The 25674-nt window shown below is 38.0% G+C and overlaps 1 protein-coding gene across 6 annotated transcripts in view; it reads right to left on the bottom strand.

The window, feature by feature from the left end:
- USP9X (ubiquitin specific peptidase 9 X-linked) overlaps window positions 1-25674 on the bottom strand; it is a 144614-nt gene that overhangs the window by 53433 nt on the left and 65507 nt on the right. For all 6 annotated transcript variants that reach the window (XM_032261673.1, XM_032261672.1, XM_032261675.1 and 3 more), the window contains exons 15-21: window positions 17432-17519; window positions 14262-14604; window positions 12878-12973; window positions 11968-12179; window positions 9932-10172; window positions 9558-9707; window positions 8019-8139 (exon numbers count right to left, since the gene is read on the bottom strand). In XM_032261673.1, the coding sequence (XP_032117564.1) occupies window positions 8019-8139; window positions 9558-9707; window positions 9932-10172; window positions 11968-12179; window positions 12878-12973; window positions 14262-14604; window positions 17432-17519 (1251 nt within the window). The remainder of the gene's footprint in view (window positions 1-8018; window positions 8140-9557; window positions 9708-9931; window positions 10173-11967; window positions 12180-12877; window positions 12974-14261; window positions 14605-17431; window positions 17520-25674) is intronic.

The raw sequence follows: 25674 nt of genomic DNA, 5'->3' as shown, positions 1-25674 counted from the left end.
CTAAAATTCATATAAAACTACTAAAGACTCCAAATAGCCAAAGCAATCTTGAGCAAAAAGAACACAGATGAGGGCATTATACTACTTGACTTCAAAATTTACTACAAAGCAATAGTAACCAAAACAGCATGGTATTGACACAAAAATAGACACAGATCAATTGAACAGACTAGAGAACCCAGAAATAAATCCACATAATCAGAACCAACTGATTTGAACAAAGGTGCCAAGAACACACGTTGGGGGAGAAGAGGCAATCTCTTGAATAAAAATGGTGTTGCAAAAACTGAATACCCATATGCAGAAAAATGAAACTAGACCCCTACTATTCATCATATGTAAAAATCAACTCAAGATGGGTTAAAAACTTAAATGTAAGACCTGAAACTATAAAACTAGTAGAAGCAAAACACAGGGAAATGTTTCATGCCATTAGTATGGACAAGGATTTTTTGGATAAGACCCCAAAAGCACAGGAAACAAACACAAAAATAGACAAATGAAATTATGTTAAACTAAAAAGCTACCCAACTAAGGAAATAAGACCACAAAAAGACAAATCTATAGAATGGGAGAAAATATTTGCAAACTATGCATCTGACAAGGGGTTAATATCCACAATATATAAGAAACTCAACAGCAAAAAAGCAAAAAAATCCAATTTTTAAAATGGGCAAAAGGCTCGAATAGATATTTTCACAAAAGACATCCAGTCCATGCGCGGTGGCTCATGCCTGTAATCCCAGCATTTTTGGACGCCAAGGGGGGCGGATCAAGAGGTCAGAAGATCGAGACCATCCTGGCCAACATGGTGAAATCCTGTCTCTACTAAAACACAAAAAATTTAGCTGGGTGTGGTGGTGCACGCATGTAGTCCCAGCTGCTCAGGAGGCTGAGGCAGGAGAATCACTTGAACCTGGGAGGCAGAGGTTGCAGTGAGCTGAGATTGCGCCACTGCACTCCAGCCTGGTGACAGAGTGAGACTCCATCTCAAAAAGACATCCAAATGGCTAACATGTACACGAAAACACATTCAACATAACTAATCATTAAGGACATGCAAATCCAAACCACAATGAGATATCACCTTACGATTAAAACGAAATAAGGATGACTTGGCTAGGCGCAGTGGCTCACACCTGTAATCCTAGCACTTTGGGAGGCCGAGGTGGGTGGATCGTCTGAGGTCAAAAGTTTAAGACCAATCTGGCCAACATGGTGAAACCTCATCTCTGCTAAAAATATAAAAATTAGTCGGGCAAGGTGGTGGGTGCCTGTAATCACAGCTACTTGGCAGGCTGAGGCAGGAGAATCACTTGAACCCAGGAGGCAGAGGTTGCAGTGAGCCAAGATCGCACCATTGCACTCCAGCATGGGCAACAGAGCAAAAACTCTGTCTCCAAAAAAAAAAAAAAGACTTATCCCCTTAGCCCTCAAATTTTGATTTCTAAATACCTTTTCTCTCACTAAGAGGAAAAATGGCAGATTCCAGAGCTGGGGCAAAGGAAATACTATAGATGAGCTTTAAACATCTTTTCATACCAGAAAGTAATAAAGTCTCTTAAAAAATTGAGGTTATATAAAAAAGACACTGGGTCTAACCTATAGGAGCTTCCACTGACCATATCTAGGACAACTGAGCATCAAAAGAAATAACAATTGTAACAGTTATAACCCAATGAATAAAAATAAATCTCTAAGAGTAATAATATATAACAAACATAAAGGGGAAAAAACAAAGCACTACCGTATAGTAGAATGTCAACTAATAAATGTAGAAAGGATGACAAAGTTAAAACAAAATTATCATTTTGCAACCATCATAGTAAAAACATTTAGGCAATAATCACAATAGATGATAAAACAAATGTTTGATGAGGAAAAGATAGTTACAAAGTCTCAAAGCATCTCCCTACACAAGAAAAAAAACTTCAGAGGAGAAACCTGGCAGTTATCAACTATATATAGTAATATAGACTGATCTGGGTTAATGTCACTAACTAAAGACACAGTGACACGTGTCTCTCAATGTGATGCTTAGACACATCAACATACAAGTAGTATTCTGTCAAATGTACAACCTCCATATAATCATAACAGATAAAATCCAATGAGAGATGTTTAGCACAACTGACCTGTGCTATTAAAAAACAAAGTCACAAAAGATGAAGACTGAGGAACGATTCCAGATTAAAGTCAACTAAAAAAGATACCAAATAATTATGCAATGTATGAACCTAGATTAGAGCCTCAACCAGAAAACATTGTTATAAAGTCCATTACTGGGGAAACTGTCAAAATGTGAAAATGGTCTGTAGATTAGGCAGTATTATTGTATCTGCTAATTTTTTTTATTTTGAATAAATACTATATTAATTTAAGTGAGAATGTCCTTGTTTTCAGAAGACAAAAAGATGACCGTCTACAACTTGTTCTCCAAAGTTTTTTTTTTTTTTAAAAAAAAAAAAAAAAAAAAAACCACATATAATGCCATAACTACAGCGAACTGTTAATTACTGAATTTGGGAGCTCTTTGTATTCTCTGTAAATAGTTTGAAATTATTTTAATATAAAAACCTAGTTTTGTTAAGAAAGAAAAGAAAAGAAAGAAAGAGAAAGAAAGAAAGAGAGAAAAGAAAAGAAAAGAAAAGAAAAGAAAAGAAAAGAAAAGAAAAGAAAAGAAAAGAAAACTCCAGGGTCAGTAAAAGAAGATGCTGGAAAAAGAAGAAAACATAATATTCATCAGTAATAGCCTAGAGAGAAATAATTACAGTCTGCTATGCTATAGCACATGTTTCTATAACTCCAATTAGCTCACATTCGATTGGCAAATATAATGATGTCAGTAAAATGGGGAAGCCATATGTGCTTTCTCCGAGGCAACAGTAGCCAGAACAGCACAACTGTTAATACTCAACAAAAAATAAAAATGAGCAAAGCAAAAAGCCCCCTCAGCTTGACAGCTGTGCAGGTAGAAGCCTGCTTCTTTTTAAAGGAAAATTTAAAGTGAATACTTGCACCAAGGGCTCATCCTGGGAGGTACACACTTAAACTAGACTTTCATGGACCTTGGCAGGTTTTACTTCCCCCGTGCCTATCTTAACGGTAGCCCATCTATCTCAGAGCTCCACTCTTCTGCATTATATCTTGGCAATGTCAAGTCAGCATTTCCTCTGTATTGGTTTGTGTCTTTTTACTATCTCTGAGGAAATCTTCAGCCACACTGAAGTACTTGCCTGGGCTGTCCAAGTTATCTCCGAGGATACTAATTATCATCTCATTAGTGCTCTAATTAAACTATGAGCAAGTTTTAAAGGTAGTCCTATGTTGGGAATTAGAGACCATGAAGGAGGAGAAGGGAACCCAATAAGCGGGTAGAGCTCAGCACAAAGATTCAACTCAAAGCAGAGTGACAAGTGTGCCCCTGGAGTGGAAACCCAACATTCAGAGACAAAGTCCTTCTGCATTCAAAGAAAGGCGTGTGTGTACCTGCATGCATGCTGGACATAACTGATTAAACAGGAAAATAAGTGAAAGGATAATGGAAGCCAGGTTTTTCGCTGTCAGAAAAAAAGAGTCTGAGAGTTATTACAGTGGCTCATGCCTGTAATCCCAGCTACTGGGAGGCTGAGGCAGGAGAATTCCTTGAACCCGGGAGGCAGAGGCTGCAAAGAGACAAGACTGTGCCACTGCACTCCAGTCTGGATGACAGAGCGAGACTCCATCTCAAAAAACAAAAACAAAAGAGAGTTACAAATATGGAGAGGGAGAAAACTAGAATGAAACTGTAATAGGCTGGAAGGAGAGGAAGTTGTGTGACCCCATGGTTTTGTAAAAACATACATACACACATATATTTGTGTGTGTGTATATATAGTAATATAGACTTAAATGTGGATACACATACATACGTTCCTTAGTTCTAACTGCTAAGAGAGCTGGGGAGAAACAACACATCAATAGCAATGAGTGCAATAAGTGTTCAGATCTTGGTTTCTAAATACCATTCTCCAGGAAAATCAACCAGGGCTCCTTGGAGAAACAGCCAATTCCAGGACTCTGGCAGAGACAGTTTAAGATGTTAATCTGGAACTTTTTTTTTTTTTTTTTTTTTTTTGAGACAAGGTCTTGTTCTGTTGTCCAGGCTGCAGTGCAGTGGCATTATCATATAGCTCAATGCAGTCTCCATCTCCCACGCTTAAGTGATCCTCCTAACTCAGCCTCCCAAGTAGCTGGGAACTAAAGGTGTGCATCACCACACCTGGCTAATTTTTAAAATTTTTAATAGAGATGAGGTCTGACTATGCTGCCCAGGCGGGTCACAAATTCCTGAGCTCCAGGGACCCTCCTGCCTCATCCTCCCAAAATGTTAGGATTATAGGTGTGAGCCACTGTACCTGGCCTATCCTGCAGCATCTTAAGTCAAAAAGGATACATGTGCTGAAAGAATAATGGAAACATATGAAAGTAACACAGAACAGCCTGAAAGGACTCCCACTGGCCAAATTAGAGATCATTTTAGCATCAGATAAATGATAGCAACAGATTATAATCCCTTGACCAAAATTTCATACAGATATAAATGAATGAATGAAAAATGAAAAGCCTAATGAGAAACAGTATAAACAGTTTCAAAGTACCTCTGCACAAAATACTTTATTTTTGAGATGGAATCTCGCTGCTGCTCAGGCTGGAGTGCACTGACATGATCTTGGCTCACTGCAACCTCTGCCTCCCAGGTTCAAGTGATTCTCCAGCCTCAGCCTCCTGAGTAGCTGGGATTACAGGTGCATGCTACAATACCCAGCTAATTTTTGTCTTTTTTAGTAGAGATGGGGTTTTGCCATGTTGGCCAGGCTGGTCTAGAACTCCTGGCCTCAGGTGATTCGCCCACCTCAGCCTCGCTAAGTGATGGGATTATAGGCATGAGCCACTACGCCTGGCCCAAAATCCTTTCCAAGGGAAGGGTAATTTTACAGTGGAGAAGCAAGGAAAAAACTCAAGTGATCACAGTAATCATCACCAGTAATGGGAAAAACTGAAATTACGTACTATCTGATCAGATGTATTGAGAAGAATAGAACATTGCTTCTATGGTATTTCTGCCACAGATGCATAACCTGAATCTCATCATGATAAAACAGACAAATCTAGACTGAAGGATATTCTGTAACTAACACGTCTGCAATCTTTAAGATCAAGGTCATGAAGGTCAAAGACAGTATGATGAACTGTTTCAGAAGGAAACTAAAGAGATACATTAACTGAATGCAATATACTTATTCCCCAGTATCCATGGGGGGTGGGGGATGATTCCAGGATCCACCCTCCCAATACCAAAATCCAGGGATGCTCAAGTACCTTATATAAAAATATGTGGAATCTGAATATGACCTATGCACTCCTTCCTGTGTACTTTAAATCATCTCCAGATTACATTCATGTGTTGTGTATGTTCTGAGAAATGCATCATTAAGAAATTTCATCATTGTGTGAACATCAGTGTGTGTTTACAACAAATCTAGATGATACAGCCTACAATACATCTAGGTTATATATGGTATAGCCTATTACTCCTAGGCTACAAACCCATACAAGTATGTTACTGTACTGAATACTACAGACAATTATAACACAATGGTAAGTATTTGTGTATTTAAACATAGAAAAGGTACAATAAAAATATGGTATTATTTTATGGAACCAACACTGTATATGTGGTCTGTCACATCATTATCCAGCGCCTCACTGTACTTGTAACACCTAATACAATGCCTACACATAGCTTCATTCATGTGGATTCAACACAGTACTCAGCATGTGGCAAACTCAAGTTTTGCTTTTTGGAACTCTGAACAATGTTTTCTCCCCCAAACATTTTTGATCCACAGTTGGTTCAATCCATAGACACAGAACCTATGGATATGGAGGGCTGACCATATTTGATTTTGAACTGTATCTTTTTGCTGTGAAGAAGATTACTGAAAACACTGAATAGGGTCTGCTAAATAGATGGCAGTAATGAATTGACATTAACTTCCTGGTATAGATGGCTGAATTTTGCTTATATAGACAAATATTCCTGTTTGTAGGGAAAGTATTTGGTGGTAATGGGACTACAAAAACCAGCAAATTATTCTCAAATGTTCTTAAATTATACTTCTAATTTTTCTGTAAGATTGTAAATATTTTCAAAAAACACATTAAAAAAATTTTTAGGTTGTATAGGCCTGAATGATCTGCCCAAACTCTACTTTTCCCCCATAAGCCCTACCATTTTTAGTGCATAATTTTGCCAAACATTAGGTTTTAAAGGAACACACATATATTAGAACAGAAACACAAGAATCTGTTAGTGAAAAATAAAATCCTATGTATGGAAAAGTATAACAGAGAAAGGTCTTGACATTTTAACACTAGAATATCTGGAGGGGAAAAGCCAACGAAAGAGCTGGAAAAAGTTAAAGAAGCCACCCCAAAGATGGAATATGATTAAAGAGAAAAGAGAGAAGAAAGGAAGAGAGAAGAGGTAAAATCAGATCTAGTAGATTCACCATCACACTCAGACATTTCAAAGACACAGAAACTGCAAAACGCTGGTGAGAAAACTATCAAAGAATACAAATCTCTCAACCGAGGAAATCCCCAAGCCCACAGATGACGCATCACAAAACAGACCTAACTCTAAGGCACATCATAGTATTTCAAAATGTAAGGATAAGGGATGCCTGGGGTGGGTGGGGAACGGAAAAATAAAATGTAAGGATAAAACCAAAAATTCCAGAAACCAATGTCACATGCAAAGGAAAACAAACCAAGAGGACTTTGGTCTTCTCATCAGCAATGTCACCAGCTAGAAGGAATACATTTTCAAACCTAGGATTCTATACCCAAACCACTAAACAAATTTTGACAGTTTGTCTACATTCAGATAAAAAATGTCTCAAAAAAAAAAAAAAAAAAAAGGAAGAAAAAAAAAAAAAAACCATCTACCTTCCACATGCCCTTCCAAACTACAGGAGGATGTACTTTAACGAAATGAAAGCACCTTAAGCATGGCCTAAGACATAGGAGCCAGTGAACTAGGATCTGACACAGGAAAGTTTTAGAAACTAGAGTCCCAAAACAATGGTTGTGTAGCAAAGAACAACCAGAGGAAAAGGAAAGTCCTAGGACAATAGTGGAGCCAATGAATCATATAATGTATGTAACAATAGAAAATGTGGTGGAAGATTATTAGAAACTATGTGGGAAGAATAAGTGATAGGTGTACAGAACAGAAAACAAAAGGGAAATTATTAAATCCAGGATAAAAGTTGTCAGTAATCTGTATTTCACACAATCTTGGAAACTTAAATGTTGAATCTGAATTTAAGCAAATACTGGCAGGATGTCGGGGCATGTAACAGTTAAGTTTTCATCTGCACAGTAGAAAATCAGTATATAGCTATAAGTAACAAAGGAAGAGCTATATGAAGACACTCCAGACATAATGCTAAATATATATACAAAAATAAAAGCAAGAAGTTGAAAGTGGTTGTTTCTAAGGAATAAAAAAGGAACAATGCTGCAGATGACACATGACCCATATTATAGTCTAGGCACAGGCAAATATTTTCTGTAAAGGGCCAGGGAACTCAAGTAGTTTGGGCTTGTGGGCCATATGGCCTCTGTCACAACTCCTGAGCTGTGCTGTTTTAAGACAAAACCAGTCATGTAGACAGAATGTAAACAAATGAGGCTGGTTTTGATCAAGGACACTAAAATTTAAACTTCATATAATTTTCACGTATCACAAAATACTACTCTTCTGGATTTTTTTTTTTTTAATAGCCACTTAAAAATATAGCTCTTGGGATGCACAAAAACAAGCCATGGGCTGGATGTGGCTTGTGGGCTATCATTTGTCAACTCTTGATGTAGTCTATACCAAAAAGCATGGTCCATTTAGAAATAGAATTTGCTAATATACTCCTTTTTGTCCAGCAAGTACTTGATCATCATTTAAAAATTCTTACCTGGCGGCATAAGTTTCATGAGTACTCTTGCTCCATCTCTAAGGGGTGGCATATTTAGGCTGCTACCTAAGTCTGCAACTTGCCAAAGAAAAGAGATGTATCTGGGATGCAGTGACATTATCTAGAAAATACACAAAATAATTACCTGTAAATTATTTACTCCCATTAAAAAAGCCCCCCCCAAGTAAGTTTCTGTGTGTTAATAGCTATATTTTCACTTATGCCATTTCTACTCTTTGAAATAGTCTGACTTTTCCATCTTTTAATCCTTACAAATCCTTTATAGTGCAGATTGAACATCTCATCCAAGTCACTTCCAGTCATTTTTTTGGTGATAGCTCCTCCTATTAAATCATTTCTCTCATATATACAATTTAGACTCTGGACATAACAAAAGGCTGCCATGCCCACTAGCAAATTCTTAATCCAACTGTTATAGGGAGCCAAATCCTCCTGACACTGGAGTGGCTGCTATTACTGTAACCATTAAAATTTCTGTGGGGAGGGGTGAAAGGAGAGCTTAAAAAAGGGAGGAATCATTGTTTCATTGTGATATAAGATATTTTACTGACAATCTGATAAAGATTACAGGTATTTTCCAACATAGTTCTTGTTTTCATTTATTTATATGTTTAGAGATTGGGTCTCACTCTGTTGACCAGGCTACAGCATAATGGCACAATCACAACTCACTGCAGCCAAGAACTCCTGGGCTCAAGCAATCCTCCTGCCTCACAGCCTCCTCAGTAGGTGGACTTACAGGTGTGGGCCACCAAGCCCAGCTCATAAATAGTTCTAAAAGAATGATCCATTTTGTGGTATAAATTTTAAAAAGTGATACAGATGACTCTTTTTTTTTTTTTTTTGAGACGGAGTTTCATTCATGTTACCCAGGCTGGAGTACAATGGCGCAATCTCGGCTCACCGCAACCTCCGCCTCCCAGGTTCAGGCAATTCTCCTGCCTCAGCCTCCTGAGTAGCTGGGATTACAGGCACGCGCCACCATGCCCAGCTGATGTTTTGTATTTTTAGTAGAGACGGGGTTTCACCATGTTGACCAGGATGGTCTCGATCTCTTGACCTCGTGATCCACCCGCCTCGGCCTCCCAAAGTGCTGGGATTACAGGCTTGAGCCACCGTGCCCGGCCTACAGATGACTCTTGAACAACACAAGTCTGAACTTCACAGGTCCACTTACATGCATATTTTTTCCCAACCAAATGTGGATAGAAAGTTCAGTATTTCCAGGAAGCAAAACCCAAGTATATGGAAGGCTAACTTTTTGTATACACGGTTCCACAGGGTCATCTGCAGGATTTGGGGCACAGTTGGAATTATGTTTTAAATTCCAACTGTGTTACAATTACCTTTTAAAGGGCTCCATTCTGAAGTTGGTGGTTAACTGTATAGTTATTTGTTATTGTGTCTCATTAAGCTGTTAAGTTCCGCCATTGAAAAATGAACCACCCTATATACTTTATTCTCAAAGACCCTAGCATAATGCCTTACATACAGTAGTTCAAAACTGTATCTACTCACCACTCCAGGCAAACAGCTTTCCACTTCTGGATTGGGACCATCACTGTAATGATTACCATGGTTTCCAGGAGATCCAGTGGAGGAATCAGAAGAGCTATCAGGGCTTGAAGGCATATTGGAACTTATTTGTGTAAGTTTGGCTGTAATAAGCTGAAAATGATATACTACGTTAATATTAAAAACAAGGAAAAATACATAGAACACAAAACTTAGTGATATACCAACAAAAAATCCAAAAGACTACATGCTACATTTTAATGCTATAACCCTAACACTGAGCCCCAAACATAACAAATGCTCAATTAGTATTTACTGATTAAACGACAGTCTCAGGTTTGATTTTATTGAAAAATCTGTTAACTATACATACATACCGATTTATCTTTTAAGTTTAATTGTCCAATCAACTTTCTATCATCTGCAGGATCTATCAGCTCACCGCCCACAAAGAGCTCAATTTTTGTATGGGCTACGTTGGCTTTAATACGATTGAGAATACATCGTCGTACTGAACCAATTGTATCATTTGTATGAGACCATACCTCCAAGTCATCAACCTGTCTGCCCTGGTTTGGAAATCGAACTACAAAAGAGAGGTGTTTACCGCGGAATGCTCTGGGGGGGGAAAAAGAAAGACAGATATTATCATATTCAGCAGACTAGGAAATTTTGTTGCCAAGAAAATAATGCTGGGGATTTGAGTATTTTATTAAACATGAGGATGTGAAATAAAAGACACTTAATACAGCTTGAGAATCCCTTAAATGAAATGTCTGGGACCAGACGGATTTTGGATTTCTTGGATTAGGGATACTCAACCTGTATTATTTTCAGTATCTTGAAAATAAGGCTGGGCACAGTGCCTCATGCCTGTAATCCCAGCACTTTGGGAGGCTGAGGCAGGTGTATCACTTGAGGTCAGGAGTTCAAGACCAGCCTGGCCAACATGGTAAAACCTCATCTCTACTAAAAATACAGAAAATAAACTGGGCTTGGTGGTGGGTGCCTGTAATCACAACTACTCGGGAGACTGAGGCTGGAGAATCACTTGAACCTGGGAGGCGGAGGTTGCAGTGATCGGAGATAGCACCACTGCACTCCAGCCTGGGCAACAAGAGCGAAACTCAAAAGAAAAAAAAAAGTATCGCTCCTTTTAACTATAAACATAAATAATATTTAAAAACATAACAATCATATTCTATTGTTGTTAGTCTTGTATCTATGGTTGCAGAAAATGAGGTGTCTACTGAAAAGAAACTAAAACCAAGACGTAACACTTATTTTCATGCTGTAAAAGCCCAACTCACTAAGACTATTTTTAAATGTAAAAGGTTGACTGGACACAGTGGCTCATACCTGTAATTCTACCACTTTGGGAGGCCAAGGAGCCTTGAGTCCAGGAGTTCAAGACCAGCCTGGACAACATAGATTGACCCTGTCTGTATCAATAAAATTTTTAAAAAATTCAAAAAAAGAAGGTAGAGTTTACCTTTCACAAGTAAAAGGGACAGTTATACATTTTATTAGAAGCATCAACAAAAATGCCACAATGTATGTTTTTTCCGGAAAAAATCCTTTGTATCAAAGTTCATTCCAAAATGCTATTTATATTAGTATATTATCTTTTTTAAAAGTAAAATGTAAAATAAAAATCATATTAAAGAAGTAACTTTACATACTTTTATGGTTAATAAACAGAACTCTTAAAAAAAAAAAAAAAAATGATGGCATTGACAATACAAAACATCCCCAAACTATGAACACCATTAGAAAATTTCTTATACTGCAATGCAAAGCAGCTTTTAAGAGTTCTTTACAGGCCAGGCGCTGTGGCTCACTTTGGGAGGTCAAAGCAGGAGGACTGCTTAAGCCTAGGAGTTTGAAACCAGCCTGGACAACATAGTGAAACCCCGGCTCCACAAAGAAGTAAAAAAAAATTAGCCAGGTGTGGTGGCCTGTGCCTGTGGCTCCAGCTACATGGGAGGCTGAGGTGGGAAGATCACTTGAGCCCAGGAGGTTGAGGTTGCAGTGAGCCATGATCACACCCTGGCACTCCAGCCTGGGTTGACAGAGTTAAGACCCTGTCTCAAAACAAACAAGCATACAAACAAAAAATCCACTTCAACTGCAAAGTATCACTACAACACTTAATGGGCAATAACGTCAAAGACAAAAAGAAAACCAGCAAACAACTTGAGTAAGAATGTCTCACCCAAAAAACCCAAACAAAATACCAGATGGGAGCGTGGGGGAGGTTATTAAAAAAAAAAATTATATGAGATGCAAATGTTTTTAATGGGCAAAGACAACAAATTTCAAATAAGAAAAGTTTCTGCTCTCCTTCTACCAGATGGCTAGGAAAATATCAAATAATTAAGAATTAGCACCCATAGATCAGTCATTCACAAACCTTGACATGGGGAGAATTGTTCTTTCCTCATGATAATCACTGTCACATTCATTTATATATTCCCTTAGAACAGTTAATACTCGAACCATTCGAACAGCTTCCTGTCTTGCACAATTAACACTGTCTTTGTCACCATCCAAAACACACAACGTGTCATAGGAGGCTTTCAGACGATCAAAACAAGACTGAATGAAGTCTTCATGGATCACCACCTACAAGTAACAGACCAAATAAAGACAAAGTTGCTTTAAAATGTAAAACATTAATCCAATTAAAGATAGCAATGGCTAATTTAAACATAGCACTCAATTAACAGTCATATTTAAGTAGAGAAATCCATATAATAATAAAATGTATTATGTTTCTTAAAAGGAAGCTAGCATTACATAAGTTAACAAATATAAACCAGATAGTCAAAAATGAACTTCAGGATTAGTTGTTAGCATCAAAAAGAATTCACATAGACTTTCTTTGTCATTTCAACATATAATAAATAGCTACATTAAAAATAACCCAATCAGCTGGGCATAGTGGCAGATCAGAGGTCGGGAGTTCAAAACCAGCCTGACCAACATAAAGAAATCCTGTCTCTACTAAAAATACAGAATTAGCTGGGTGTAGTGGTGCACGCCTGTAATCCCAGCTACTTGGGGGGCTGAGGCTGGAGAATCACTTGAGCCTGGGAGGCAGATGTTGTAGTGAGCCCAGATCACACCATTCATTGCACTCCTGCCTGGGCAACAAGAGTGAAACTCTGTCTCAAAAACAAACAAACAAAAAAACAAATCCAGTAACTTCAAGATAATTATCAAGGCAAGATTCATTTAAATAGTATTTTTTCTCTTTTGTATAAGAGAAATAGGGACTGAAAGAATTATATACGGAAGTTTTAATGCACATCGATCCTCACCTGATTGACTTGTAGTCTTGGACCAAGGTTTGTGTATATCTCTTTGAGGAGATCTATAGCTCTGCTGGCAATATCATCATTACTCTGAATCACGACCTGGTTTCAAAATGAAAAAAGTGTTCATCCCTTTCAACATATATTTTTGTTGGGCATTTAAATTACAACTATATCATCAGTTATTTTAAATACACTATTCAATGATTTAACGGTAAGCTGATTTTGATAATCAAGTAAAATTAAGTGAGGACAGACCAAAAGAAATAATAAATATAAAATGAAAGTCTCTGAATAAAACAATTTGTTTAAGAATGAAAGGTACATTTTTATAAAAGTAAAATACGCTTTGACCACTATTATTTAACCCTATAATTTAACATCTTGATAACCAAGTGAGACACTCAAGAATAAATTCAAATTAGTTGGCAGGAAATAAGAGATTACATGAAACACAGTTTAGCATAAAGGACTACACTACCCCCAGTCTCTATCAATCTTCATCACTCAACTGATTACATTGGTGGTTTCCAAACTATGTTCAGAACCCTAGGGGTCTTTGAGGAAGTGTTTCAGGGTTGACCCCTTTTATAAAAGGGTTGGGGAGGAGAAATGGGTAAGCATGGGGAGACCCAGTAAGAAAACAGTTGTTCCTTGTTCAAGTCAGTATACATTTTGTAGTGTGGTGCAAATTTTAAGACGGGTTTCTGCTGTTTAAAACAATGTTGAAAACCACATACTTAATCAAAAGCTTTTAAATACTCAAATGCCACAGTAAACATCTTTATCTATGGTTTGCAGAAAAATAATTCACAGATATCCAAACAACAATATAAACTGCTGTATAACAGGTCAGACTTTTAAAGATAGGAATAATATACTAGCACTATAAAAATAGAAAGATTAGCCTAAGATAGTATAACAAGATAGTATTTTGTTCCCCCTGGTATTTAAAAATATCACAAGGTAAAAAGTACCAATAAAGCATATACTCATAATCTATACTAAATACAAGTCCTCTCTCCTGTCCTCTATTTTACAGTGAAACATTGAAGAGGAAATAGATCCACACTGAATGAAAAATTGGGAAGAAACATTAATATCCATAGGGGAGGAATGAAAGATTTGTATGTTTAGTGCATATCTATGGAAGTCATAGATTCTAAGCTAAGACAAAAGGAATATCAGTGGCTGGAGGAGGGAGAGGAAGAGAGAAGAAAAAGCCCACTGACAAATGATGTAATAGTACAAATGAACAATTACTAACTATACCAAACTCCTGAGATAAGCATCAGAGTAAAATGCACAATTTATATGCAAAATTACAATTCCTCACTTATTTGAAAAAGTACATCAGACGCCATTTACAGAGTTCCTACTTTTGACTTACCCTCCAAAGGTAATCTAATCCTATTAACTCCAAGTCATCCATCATATAGGCTCTCCTTTTTGCTACTAGTTTTCCTTCTCGACAATTCACAGCTTTGAAGAATCGCTCAAAACACTTCATTCCGTTTTCAGTTAACAGAGAAGGATCAAGTTGAAGCACATTACTTTCAAAGAAGTCCTTATTAATATCAGGATCTAAGTCTGGTTCATCTCCCATCAATTTGGAATACCACTTAAAACAGGCTTCACGATCACAAAGGTAAACTGCATTCTCAGCTAAGCATTTCCATATTTGTTTTGCCTGAGGAGCACATAGCCACAGTTGGCCATCCTTCAATAAAAATCTTGAAAAAAACAAGAAACTGGCAATTAGATTTATATAATTTTTATCCTGAAAGGCAATCTATCTGTATTACACATAAAATATTTACCACCATTATATTTTAACTATATAGATAAAAAGATATTCATTCTTTCAAAAGAACCTATTTCTCTACTTTTATCTGATATTTTAAAAATTCCCACTAGATATTAATTAATTCAACAAGCATACAACTGAAAACCCACTATGTGCCTGAAATGCAGCCAGCTGATTATGAATAAAAGATTCGTTCTCTGAACTTTTAACCATTTAGTCTTTGAAACCAGACTTTTGGGAAAAAGCACATTTAATAGCTTGAATTAAAAATAAAGACTTAGACTGGGAGCGGTGACTCATGCCTGTAATGTCAGCACTTTGGGAGGATGAGGGGGAGACCAGCCTGGTCAACACGGTGAAACCCCGTCTCTACTAAAAATACAAAAATTATTCGGGTGTGGTGGCTTGCGCCTGTAGTCCCAGCTACAGGGGAAACTGAGGCATGAGAATCACTTGAACCTGGGAGGTGGAGATTGCAGTGAGCAAAGATTGTGCCACTGCACTACAGCCTGGGTGAGATCCTGTCTCAAAACAAGACTTAACATCCTGCTCATATGGCATCATTGAAAAATGAGTTATTCAATTAAGTGACTTTCACAAATAACTAATCCATCAATATTTATAAGTTAAAACTGCTTAAATTTTCAAAGGTCTTTTTTTTTTTCCCCTGAAGATGGCATAAAACCTTCTTCAAATAAAAATCCCATTTGTAAATCTGATATATAAAATAAAAGCAGAACTGCTCCAGCTGTTGGGAGAGGAAAAAGAAAGGAGAAATGGGAAACTTCCTATTGCCTGTTCAGAAATCTTGAAGGAACTTAACTCAGAAGCCCTAAAGCTCCTACACAGGTCTAAAAAACTACTGGTCTAATAGGAACAGCACAGACTTAAGTAAAAGAGACCTAGCTGAGTAGTACAATTCTACCATATACTGGCTGTGGGATTTCAAACAAGCTACTTTAAGCCACTGGAATCTTGGTTTTCTTATTGATCAAATGAGAATAACACTTGCTTAACTGTGTTGCTTCGGAGCAAATATAAAGTGTCTGGCACAGGCCAAACACACAGCAAGCGTTAAAGTCAGGTTCCTCTCCCTTGAGTTAGTTGATATAGCTCACATAGAGGTACGAAAAGGGTAGAAACTACAACAGTTCCTCTGATTCCACACTTTAAAATGCAAAAGGGCTTGAAACCACTTCTCTGTTCTAGTAACCCTAAGGGACATATAACACATGCCAATCAGTAATGACTACTTAACAATGGCAGTAACTCTCAATGTGGGGAGGCAAGTCCTTCTATCCAGGTGGTTAAAAACAAAACACACAGAAAAACTATGCACTTTAAACCAATGCCAAATTTCTTAAAATTTGGTAGAGGTTTTTCCACAACTTAAAATTACGCAGCTACTTAAAATTTTCTCCATAAGTAAGTGCCAAACTCAATAAATAGAAATCTATAACACAGTCCAGGACAAAACTCTCCAGAATACATTATCAAAATAATAAATGGAATAGATTTTACAAAGCAGTGATAATTTGGGCATTTCTGTTAGCACACTTAAGCTCTTTTGCTGCATTTGTTTTCTGGAATTCAAAAGAAACCTCTCACAAAAAAAAAAAATTTTTTTTTTGAGACAGGATCTGGAGTGCAGTGGTGCAATCACAGCTCCCTACAACCTCCGCCTGCCAGGTTCAAGTGATCCTCCCACCTCAGGCTCCCGAGTACCTGGGCCTACAGGTGAGCACCACCATGCCTTGCTAATTTTTGTATTTTTTATAGAGATGGGATTTTGCCATGTTGCCCAGGCTGGTCTTGAACTCCTGGGCTCAAACCATCAGCTCACCTTGGCCTCCCCAAGTGTTATTATTACAGGTGTGAGCCACGGAGCCTGACAATTGAAATTTTTAACAAAGGTACTTTGCACATCTGTAAGTGTGTAATTACCAAAAGCTAAATATTGTAGAGCAAACATAGCCCTATACTACATTTTATCTTAATAAACATTTTCCCTCATGCCAATCAGAAATTACACCATTAACACATGACTTTAGATTGCCTGTCAGCCACTGTTAAAATAAACAAGGCACCAGAAGACTCAACCCACTCTTTTGAGGTGGTGGTCTAGCAGCCTTTTGTCCCCATTTCCTTAGTGTCCATGATATCATTATGTCAGCATAGTCCTCCTTCTGGTTGGCCATGCGTGGTGCTCAAACCTGTAATCCCAGCACTTTGGGAAGCCGAGGCGGTCGGTTCACGATGCCAGGAGATCAAGACCACCCTGACCAACATGGTGAAACCTCGTCTCTACTAAAAATACAAATATTAGCTGGGCATGGTGGCGTGCACCTCTAGTCCCAGCTACTCGGGAGGTGGAGGTAGAGGAAATTGCTTGAACCTGAGAGGCAAAGGTTGCAATGAGCCGAGACTGTGCCACTGCACTCCAGCCTGGCAACAGAGCAAGACTCCGTCTCAAAACAAAAACAAAAACAAAAACAACACCACTATTTCCAGCATAAACAGATACGAAGAACAGAAATAAACTCTAAAGGTTAAAAATGTGTTCTCTTAAAATATTGCAACAAAGAAAGTTAAAATTCAGCCAATCATTGTAAAGTATTTAGTAACAAATACAGGGAAATGTCTTATATGACTTGGGAAAAGGCCACCCAACAAAGACCAAGCTATATAGTCTATTCACTCTATATTCCTTATCTGCTTCTTAAAGAGAGCAACACTAATTGTATAAAACAAACCTAAGGAAGTTAAGCCGTTCCTGAACTTCTTGAACGTGACTATATCTACTTCCCAGCCTCACAGTTTGTGGGTCATAATCTTCATGGTCTGCAAATTAAGAAAAAATCATGCATTATACACATGGATAAACCAAATTACTGCTGACTTCAACCTAAGAAACCAGGTCAGTTAAAATGTCATTAATCCTTTATCATTAAAAGGCAATCTAAATTCTACTAATTGGTGGTTTTTATCCATCTCCTGTTTTCCTCATAAAAATACTTTCCTGTTACATAACCAAAAGAATGTTAAATGTACTATCAAAAATAATTCTTCAGCACAACCCCTTCGTGCAACCTTCACACACAATGAAGCAATTTATGATTGCAGCCTAAGACCGACTTAAGTGGTCTGTGAATGTGAACTGATAAGACAAAAATTTTTTCTTCAACTGCTAACCTGTTATACTGAAAGGTATTTTCATGAAGAAAAAAATATTTTGGCATAAAACTACTACTTTACACCCAAGAAGTGAGGGTAACACAAGATGCTACTCTACATGATCAACTTATCATATAATCATTATTACCATGTTATTAACGTCCACAAATGTGTCATTTTCCTTCAGGATTAATTACTGTATTTCCATATCAGATCCCAGACCCTATGGTATGTGCAAGTTATTTTTAAAGATTCTAATTATGTGAGCTCCTTTGGATATTGGTAATCAAAGTCTTCAAAACACTGATGTTTCTTCTCTGAACAAACTCTTGATGTGCTACAAAGATGGGACATTCATAATGTCTGGAAACATTTGATTTTGATGCTTTAATAAAGAAAAAACACCACATATTACGACCAACTACTTTCTAATTCCACATATACTGGAATATGCAAACAGGCATAAACATGGTCTACTTCATGAATGTAAATTTCATCAACATTGGGACTTAAAGGACTATTTGAAGAGGTTTTCTTAAGAAACTGAAGAGAGAGTCAAGTTTTAGCCCTTGCCTGTAATCCCAGCAATTTGGGAAGCCCAGGCAGTAGTATCGCTTCATGCCAGGAGTTCAACGCCAGCCTGAGCAACATAGGGAGACCCTGTTTTTTTTCTTTTAAAAAAAAAAAAAAAAAGCCAGGTGTGGTGGCGTACACCTCTACTCCCAGCTACCTGGGAGGCTGAGATGGGAGGATGGCTTGAGGCCAGGAGTTCCAGGCTGCAGTGAGCTACGATCACACCACTGTACTCAAGCCTGGGCAATAGGAAGACCTGTCACTCTTTAACAAAAAAAAAAAAAAAAAAAAAAAAAAAAAAGAAAAGGCTGGGCGAGGTGGCTCATGCCTGTAATCCTAGCACTTTGGGAGGATCCCGAGGTCAGGAGGTTGCAATGAGCCGAGCTGGTCCCCCTGTACTCTTGCCCAGGCAAGAGGGTGAGACTTCATCTCAAAAAAAAAAAAAAAAAGGGCGGGGGGGGGAGGAATCATGCAATATGTGGTCGTTTCTGACAGAATTTTTCAAAACCACTTAGCATAATGTTTTCAAAGTTCATTCACATGGTACAGATTTATATATACATTTCACTTAGGTATGTAATTGGGAATGGGTAATACACTAAATTCTATGTTTAACATTTTGCAAGGTGGCTGTACCACTCTACAATCCCAAAAGGGACATACAAAGGCTCTAATTTCTCCATAGCCTCACCAACATTTACTGTTATCTTTTGTCACCCTAGTAGGTATGAAGTAGTATTATCTCACTGTGGTTTTAATTTTCATTCCCCTAATAACTAATAATACTCAGCATCTTTTCAAGAGCCCATTGGCCATTTATATACCTTCTTTGTAAAAATTTCTATTCAGATCCTTTGCATCCATTTTTTTCCCCATTTATTTATTTTATTGCATTTTATGTTTTGGGGTACATGTGAAGAACATGCAAGATTGTTGCATAGGTATACACGTGGCAGTGTGATTTGCTGCCTTCCTCCCCATCACCTACAACCATGGAATATGATGCAGCCATCAAAAATGATGAGTTTGTGTCCTTTGTAGGGACATGGATGAACCTGGAAATCATCATTCTCAGCAAACTGACAGAAGAGCAGAAGATCAAACACCGCATGTTCTCACTCATAGGCGGGTGCTGAACAATGAGAACACATGGACACAGGGAGGGGAGCACTGCATCCATTTCTTAATTGGGTTGTCTACGTCTTTTTCTTGCCTAGTTACCCTGGCTAATGCCTCAGGCAGAATGTTAAATAGAAGTGGCTGAAGTGGACATTACTGTCTCATTCCTGATCCTAAGGGGAATGCAGCCAGTCTTTTTGCCATTAATTACTATGATGTTAGCTGTTGGTTTTTTTTGGATACTCTTGATCAGGTTGAGGAAGTTCCCTTCTATTCCTAGTTTGAGTCTTTTTACACTGAAAAGAGGTTGGATTGGACAAATGCTTTTCTGCATCTATTAAGATATATGGTTTTAGTAGTTTCTACTATTGTTGGATGGAGTATTCCACAGATGTATTAGGTCTGTGGCCTTTTAGGAACGGGGCCACACAGTGGGAAGTGAGTGGCAGATGAGTGAGCATTACCACCTTGCTTGTGAGTCCCCCACCCCCACCCCCACCCCCAAGTCCATGGAAAAATTGTCTTCCACAAAATCAGTTCCTGGTGCCAAAAATGTTGGGGACTGTCAGTTTACAGCATTCAAATATTTTTTGAATACTTTTGCCAAACTTGGAATACTCTATCTGATATCACTTGTTTTTAGCCTAACTACTTCCTTTAAGATGTCTCATAAGCCAAGTCTTACAGCAACAAATTCTCTGTCTTTATCTGGGAATTTCTTTAATTTGCCTTCAGATTTTAAAGATGGTTCTGCTGAATGTAAAATTCTTGGTTGTCAGGTCTGTCCCCTAACCCTGGCATTTTGAGTATGTTGTCCTATTACCTTTTAACTGCAATATTTCTGATGAGAAATCAGCTGTTAATTTTTATTGGGGTTTCCTTGTGCAGGAGGACTCATTTTTCTCTTACTACTTTCTGTTTGACTATAATGTGTCTCAGCCTGGAGCTCTTTGCATTTACCCTATTTGAAATTCTTTGAGCTTATCTTTCATCAAATTTGGGACATTTTCAGTGACTATGTCTCTGTCACTCTCATTCTTCTGGTATTCCCATTATAAGTATGTTGGTCCCCTTCATGGTACCCCGTTATTTTCCTGATATTCTGTTCACTTGTTCACTTTTCCTCTGTTCTTCAGATTGCATAATTTTTTTTTTTTTTTTTTTTTTTTGAGACAGAGTCTCACTCTGTCACCCAGGCTGGAGTGCAATGGCACGATCTCAGGTCACTGCAACCTCTGCCTCCCGGGTTCAAGTGATTCTCCTGCCTCAGCCTCCTGAGTAGCTGGGACTACAGGCGTGTACCACTATGCCCAGCTAATTTTTTGTATTTTTAGCAGAGATGGGGTTTCACCATGTTAGCTAGGATGGTCTCAATCTCCTGACCTTGTGATCCGCCCACCTTGGCCTCCCAAAATACTGGGATTACAGGCGTGTGCCACCATGCCTGGCTAGATTGCATAATTTCCACTAATCTATCTTCAAGTTTACTGATTCATTCTTCTCCCAACTCAAATCTATTGTTTTGCCCCTCTTATGAATATTTCATTTTGGTTATACTTTTCAAATACAAAATTTCTACATGATTTTAAAAATAAAATTTCTCTTTACTATCCAATTTAGATTAGATATTGTCATAATACTTTTAAAAATTCTTTAGACATGGTTTTCTTCAGTTCTAGGAGCATATTCCTAATTCAATCTTTGTTGTCAAGTCTAACAAAGCCCTCCATCTGGTCTCCTCCAAAGGTAGTTTTTGTGTCAGTCTACAGGTCAAATCTTCCCATTTGTTTGCATGCCTCAATTTTTGTGAACAAAATCTGGAATTGGATATACTGCAACAACCTGAATACTGATTTCCCTTCCCCCACTCATTTGCTTGCTTGTTTAGTGACTAGGCTAAGTCTATGAAGTCTATTTCCCTCACAGTGTATATCCTCCAATAGGTCTGCCCAGATGTTTTCCCCCTTAATTCTTTAGCCTGCCTATCTAGGAATTGCTCCTGGGTTAGTATAAGCCCCTTATTGGCCAAACAGTGTATTTAAGCCTCCTTGACTAGCAGATTTTTACCCTTTGCCACTGGATGTCTGTGTGGCTTAGAGGCCACTATCACACCACTCAAAAAGTTTATGTTTTTGTCCTATGTTCAGTCAGAGACTAGTAGCTTGTATGATCCCTTCTCAATCACTCTGGCAAAGATGCAGTCTTGAATATGTACACAGTCTTCCATACTGCCAGGGATACATGTAATTTTCATGTCTGGCTTCCGAAGAGTTACCCGAGTCAGGGTAGCTTATTATTCATCCAGTGCTCTGTTTGGTCAAAGATGTATTTAAGTCCACTGTGTTGGTGAAGCTTTCACCCTTTGCTGATGGATCAACATGCAGCTTGGGGGATGTTTTCAATTTGTCCCGTGTCCAGCTCTAATTGTTTCTGCGTTTAAGTGCAGCCTAATGTGTACACATAGCATTCTTGACCCCCAAGGTTAACTGTGATCACAAGAGGGTTTGTCTTGGCTCTTTATCTAGATCTTTCTGTTAAACTTCTGGTTGCTCATCTGTGTGACTTGCTGATACCATGACAAGGGAGCCACAAGCACTCTCTTTTCTTCACCCAAAACTCCATTTGTGATAATACCCTTAGGCATGGCATGGTCTGGTCCAAAGAAAGTTGGTCCCTTCAAGCAGAACTACTGAGCACAGCATCCTCACATCTTCTCTCTCCATCTGGCCAGAACATCTATGCAACTATGCAGGAGATGAAGGCAGGACAGCAGATAACTGCTCCCAACATACTCCTGCCTTAAGAAATGCTGCCGGTGTTGAGGGGTGGGATCAAACTCTGATTTTCTCAGATTGCACTCCCTGACATATAATTTCCACCCTGTGAGCAAGCTAGGTTGGAGATAATCAGAGTCCCGGTATTCTCAGCCTGTTATGCATTAAGTAAAGCATTTGCATTACAAGTAGGCACTGAGTGGGGTAAAGGAGTCTGTTTTCTTGGACATGACAGCCTGGAACAAAGCTTCTGCCACATACTACTTAAAAGGATCAGAAATGCCAGCAGACTCTACCTCGTGTGGTCAAACTATAGCCCTAGACTGGCAGCCATGGGGAGCCCCTGATTCTTAGATACACCTGCCTAGAGTGGAGTTTCCACACAAGAAAGTTGTATCTGAGCATGGGGAGAAGAGAATAAGTTGTGGCTCAAATGCTACAGACTCTTGCTGTTTTTCTGACAACAGATTTTCTTGAGTGTTTCCCCCCATTTGCTATACTCCCTTAGGACAATTTTCAGGTACTTTAAATGATTTTTTTTTTTAATTTTTCTCCAATTAAATGGTTGTTTTGTTAAGGTCTGCTGAGCATTTTACTCTGTCATTCCAGACATGAAAATCCTCACCCCCTTGGGTTTATTTTCATCATATACTTTACATCTGGTAGTTGGCATTTTTGTTTGTATTAGTATTTTCCTATTTTATTTTCATTACTAATTTTTGACTTAATTATGGCGAGTGAAAGCCCAAATCCTGTGTCCTTTTGATATGTCAACATAATTGTTGAGCACTTTCCCACTTTCTGGAATAGGATGATCAAGGATCATGTTGTACTTTCCCTGCTGCAGGCCTTGAAACAGCCATTTCTCCAGGAAGGTATAAATTGTTCACAAAATGGGTAATACCCAATTATTTTTAAACCACAGAGAAGCCACACAGACTTAATAGTACTTCATGGTTGATGTGTAGGAATGAGTCCGAATTACGAAAATCTAGCACAGGATTTGCATCCTAACAGAGCAGTGTTGATGAATGACACTCATAAAGAAATCTTTTTCTGTGGAAAACGTTCCTAAAAACTGTCACTGTTGGATGGAAAAGACTGGGAAGAAGTAACAGAAAGTGGCAGTCCTAAGTAAACGGAGTGCAAAAATCTGACCTACAGTGAAGTTGTGTTATCCGACTCTATTCAGAAACAAGAAAAAATGGTTAATTAAACTTTCAATAAGTAGTGAAGTCAGTACAATGACTATTCTACCAATGAGTTAAAACTTGAATGAAAACTAAAAGGTAGTTTATACTTTACTGTATGCATTTGAAAAACTTTTAAAGAATGATTTGTGTAAGCACCAGTGTATGAAAGCACTTGTAATGAGAACATGAATAAATACTGTAAAGAATTTTACTAAGTTCATTCTTTTACCTAAATGTTTCTAGGAGGTAAAAATCAGCTGATCATGCTTACTGAGGAAATGCTTTTCCCTTCAAAGCTAAAGATGCTAGTGAAAATAAAATACAGGCAGGACAAACCATTGGTAAAATGGTTATCAGAAATTGAGAACATCAGTGAACTGTGGAAGCCTGATGTTATCTTGCCAAGTAATATGCCTCATATCTAATGGGATTCATCCAACACTTTTATTACAGAGGCAAACCTCACGATTTACTTTAGAATTGCAAATTCAAAAATGTTACTGGATGACGTTACCACAGAAGTGACTTAACATTGTAAAAAGTTAATTTTAATAGAATTCTACTAGTTTTACATATTATTTCCCCCCACCTCCATATTTAAGTATCTGCAGACTCGTCAGTATTAATCAAGAGTAGTGTAATAAATTGGGAGGAGAGAAGATACCAAGGTTGGAAGAAAGACAACGTATGATGTTAATAAATTCAGAGGGCAATCTACTACACGCCAGACATTATTCTAGCATAAATAACCTGCCCATGGTCATACAGCTAATGTTTGGGTCATGTTTCAGACCTAGGCAATCTGACTATGCAGACTCACCTCTCTTGGTTTGCAGGTATACAGACAACATAAGGAGGGGAAACTGAAGAATGTAATCATTCCTGTAACAGCGCTGAAATGAGGCAGTAACTCAAGTAGAATTGTATTAAAATGTAGCAGAAAACCCTAGTGAGACAGTAGGGTCCCCAACTTCTGACAATGAAACTAAACACCACATGCAAATGAAGTAAATAAAAATTAGCATTAAAGCACATATCAACTACATGGCTCCACTCTGGAGAGCCCTCCTTGGCAACCATGAGGGCTTTGTACCACCAGGAAGAGATTATAATCAAAACAAAAAGTCTGAGTTATATTATACTAGACCCAAATGCTTGGGTATACTACACGTAAACCTCGTTTATATCACTGATTTTGAGTGCTTTTGGCATAGAACATAAATCACGTGGCTGTATGTCTGTATTGCCTCGATTGTTCTATTATACTGCTTAGAAGGAACCGAGGACTGAAATGCTAAGATCACTGCCTGTTGCTTATCAGCTGCCTAACACTTACATTGCTTGTACTGTATAGCTCTACAATCTATTGGCCCCGAGGGGATAAATGGAAGAACAGAGTCAACACTATCACTGAGAATATCAGAAGAGTTGCTTAATTTTTATGTTTATCTCAATTTTATTGGGAAATGTACGTAAGTATTAAGCAAAAATCTGTTAATTCATAAGCACCAGGGGATTTTATTCAACAATGTCAAGTCTACTCTTCAAATAATATTATAAATATTCTCATTTTTAACATACTATAGGCTTCTACAGATCATACATAACATGTGAAATGAATGGTAAGTTGAGTAATCAGTATGCTTAACACTATCATTAACATTGGTAATACAGTATTTTCTTATATATTGCTCTGGAAACAAACTTGAAACTACGAAGTATCAATAGGGAAGGGGGCATGAACTTGTCATAAGACAGAGGAGGAATATACTGAGAAGCCATCCCTACTCTTACACACACAGATTGATACAACTGTCAGAGGGCAAAACAGCACTGACACAGGGCTCCACATACGGCAGGCACTTAAAATCAGGGTCTGTTGAAATCATAGGAAACTTTATCCTAAACATGTTGAAACAATTTCACACTTTGAATGCCAATGTAAACATCTAGATTCTTATAGCCAGCCTCCCATCTCTACTCTTATGATTGTTAAATTCATGAAGTCTTGAAGCACTTACAAAACACAGGCTTGGGATTATAAAAGGATTATAATGTAAGAACAGATTTAGACAAAACAAGTTTCCTTTTAAAAAGCTAAGGGTGGAGGTAAAGGACATAAAGGTTGAAAATGAGTCAAGTACATTCCTAAGAAGATAGCAA

Source organism: Sapajus apella, unplaced genomic scaffold (assembly GCF_009761245.1).
Source record: "Sapajus apella isolate SASKATOON/1434 unplaced genomic scaffold, GSC_monkey_1.0 scaffold125, whole genome shotgun sequence".
Taxonomy (NCBI): domain Eukaryota; kingdom Metazoa; phylum Chordata; class Mammalia; order Primates; family Cebidae; genus Sapajus; species Sapajus apella.
Note: the sequence above shows the minus strand (reverse complement) of the source record. Positions and strands in the feature narration are given on the sequence as shown.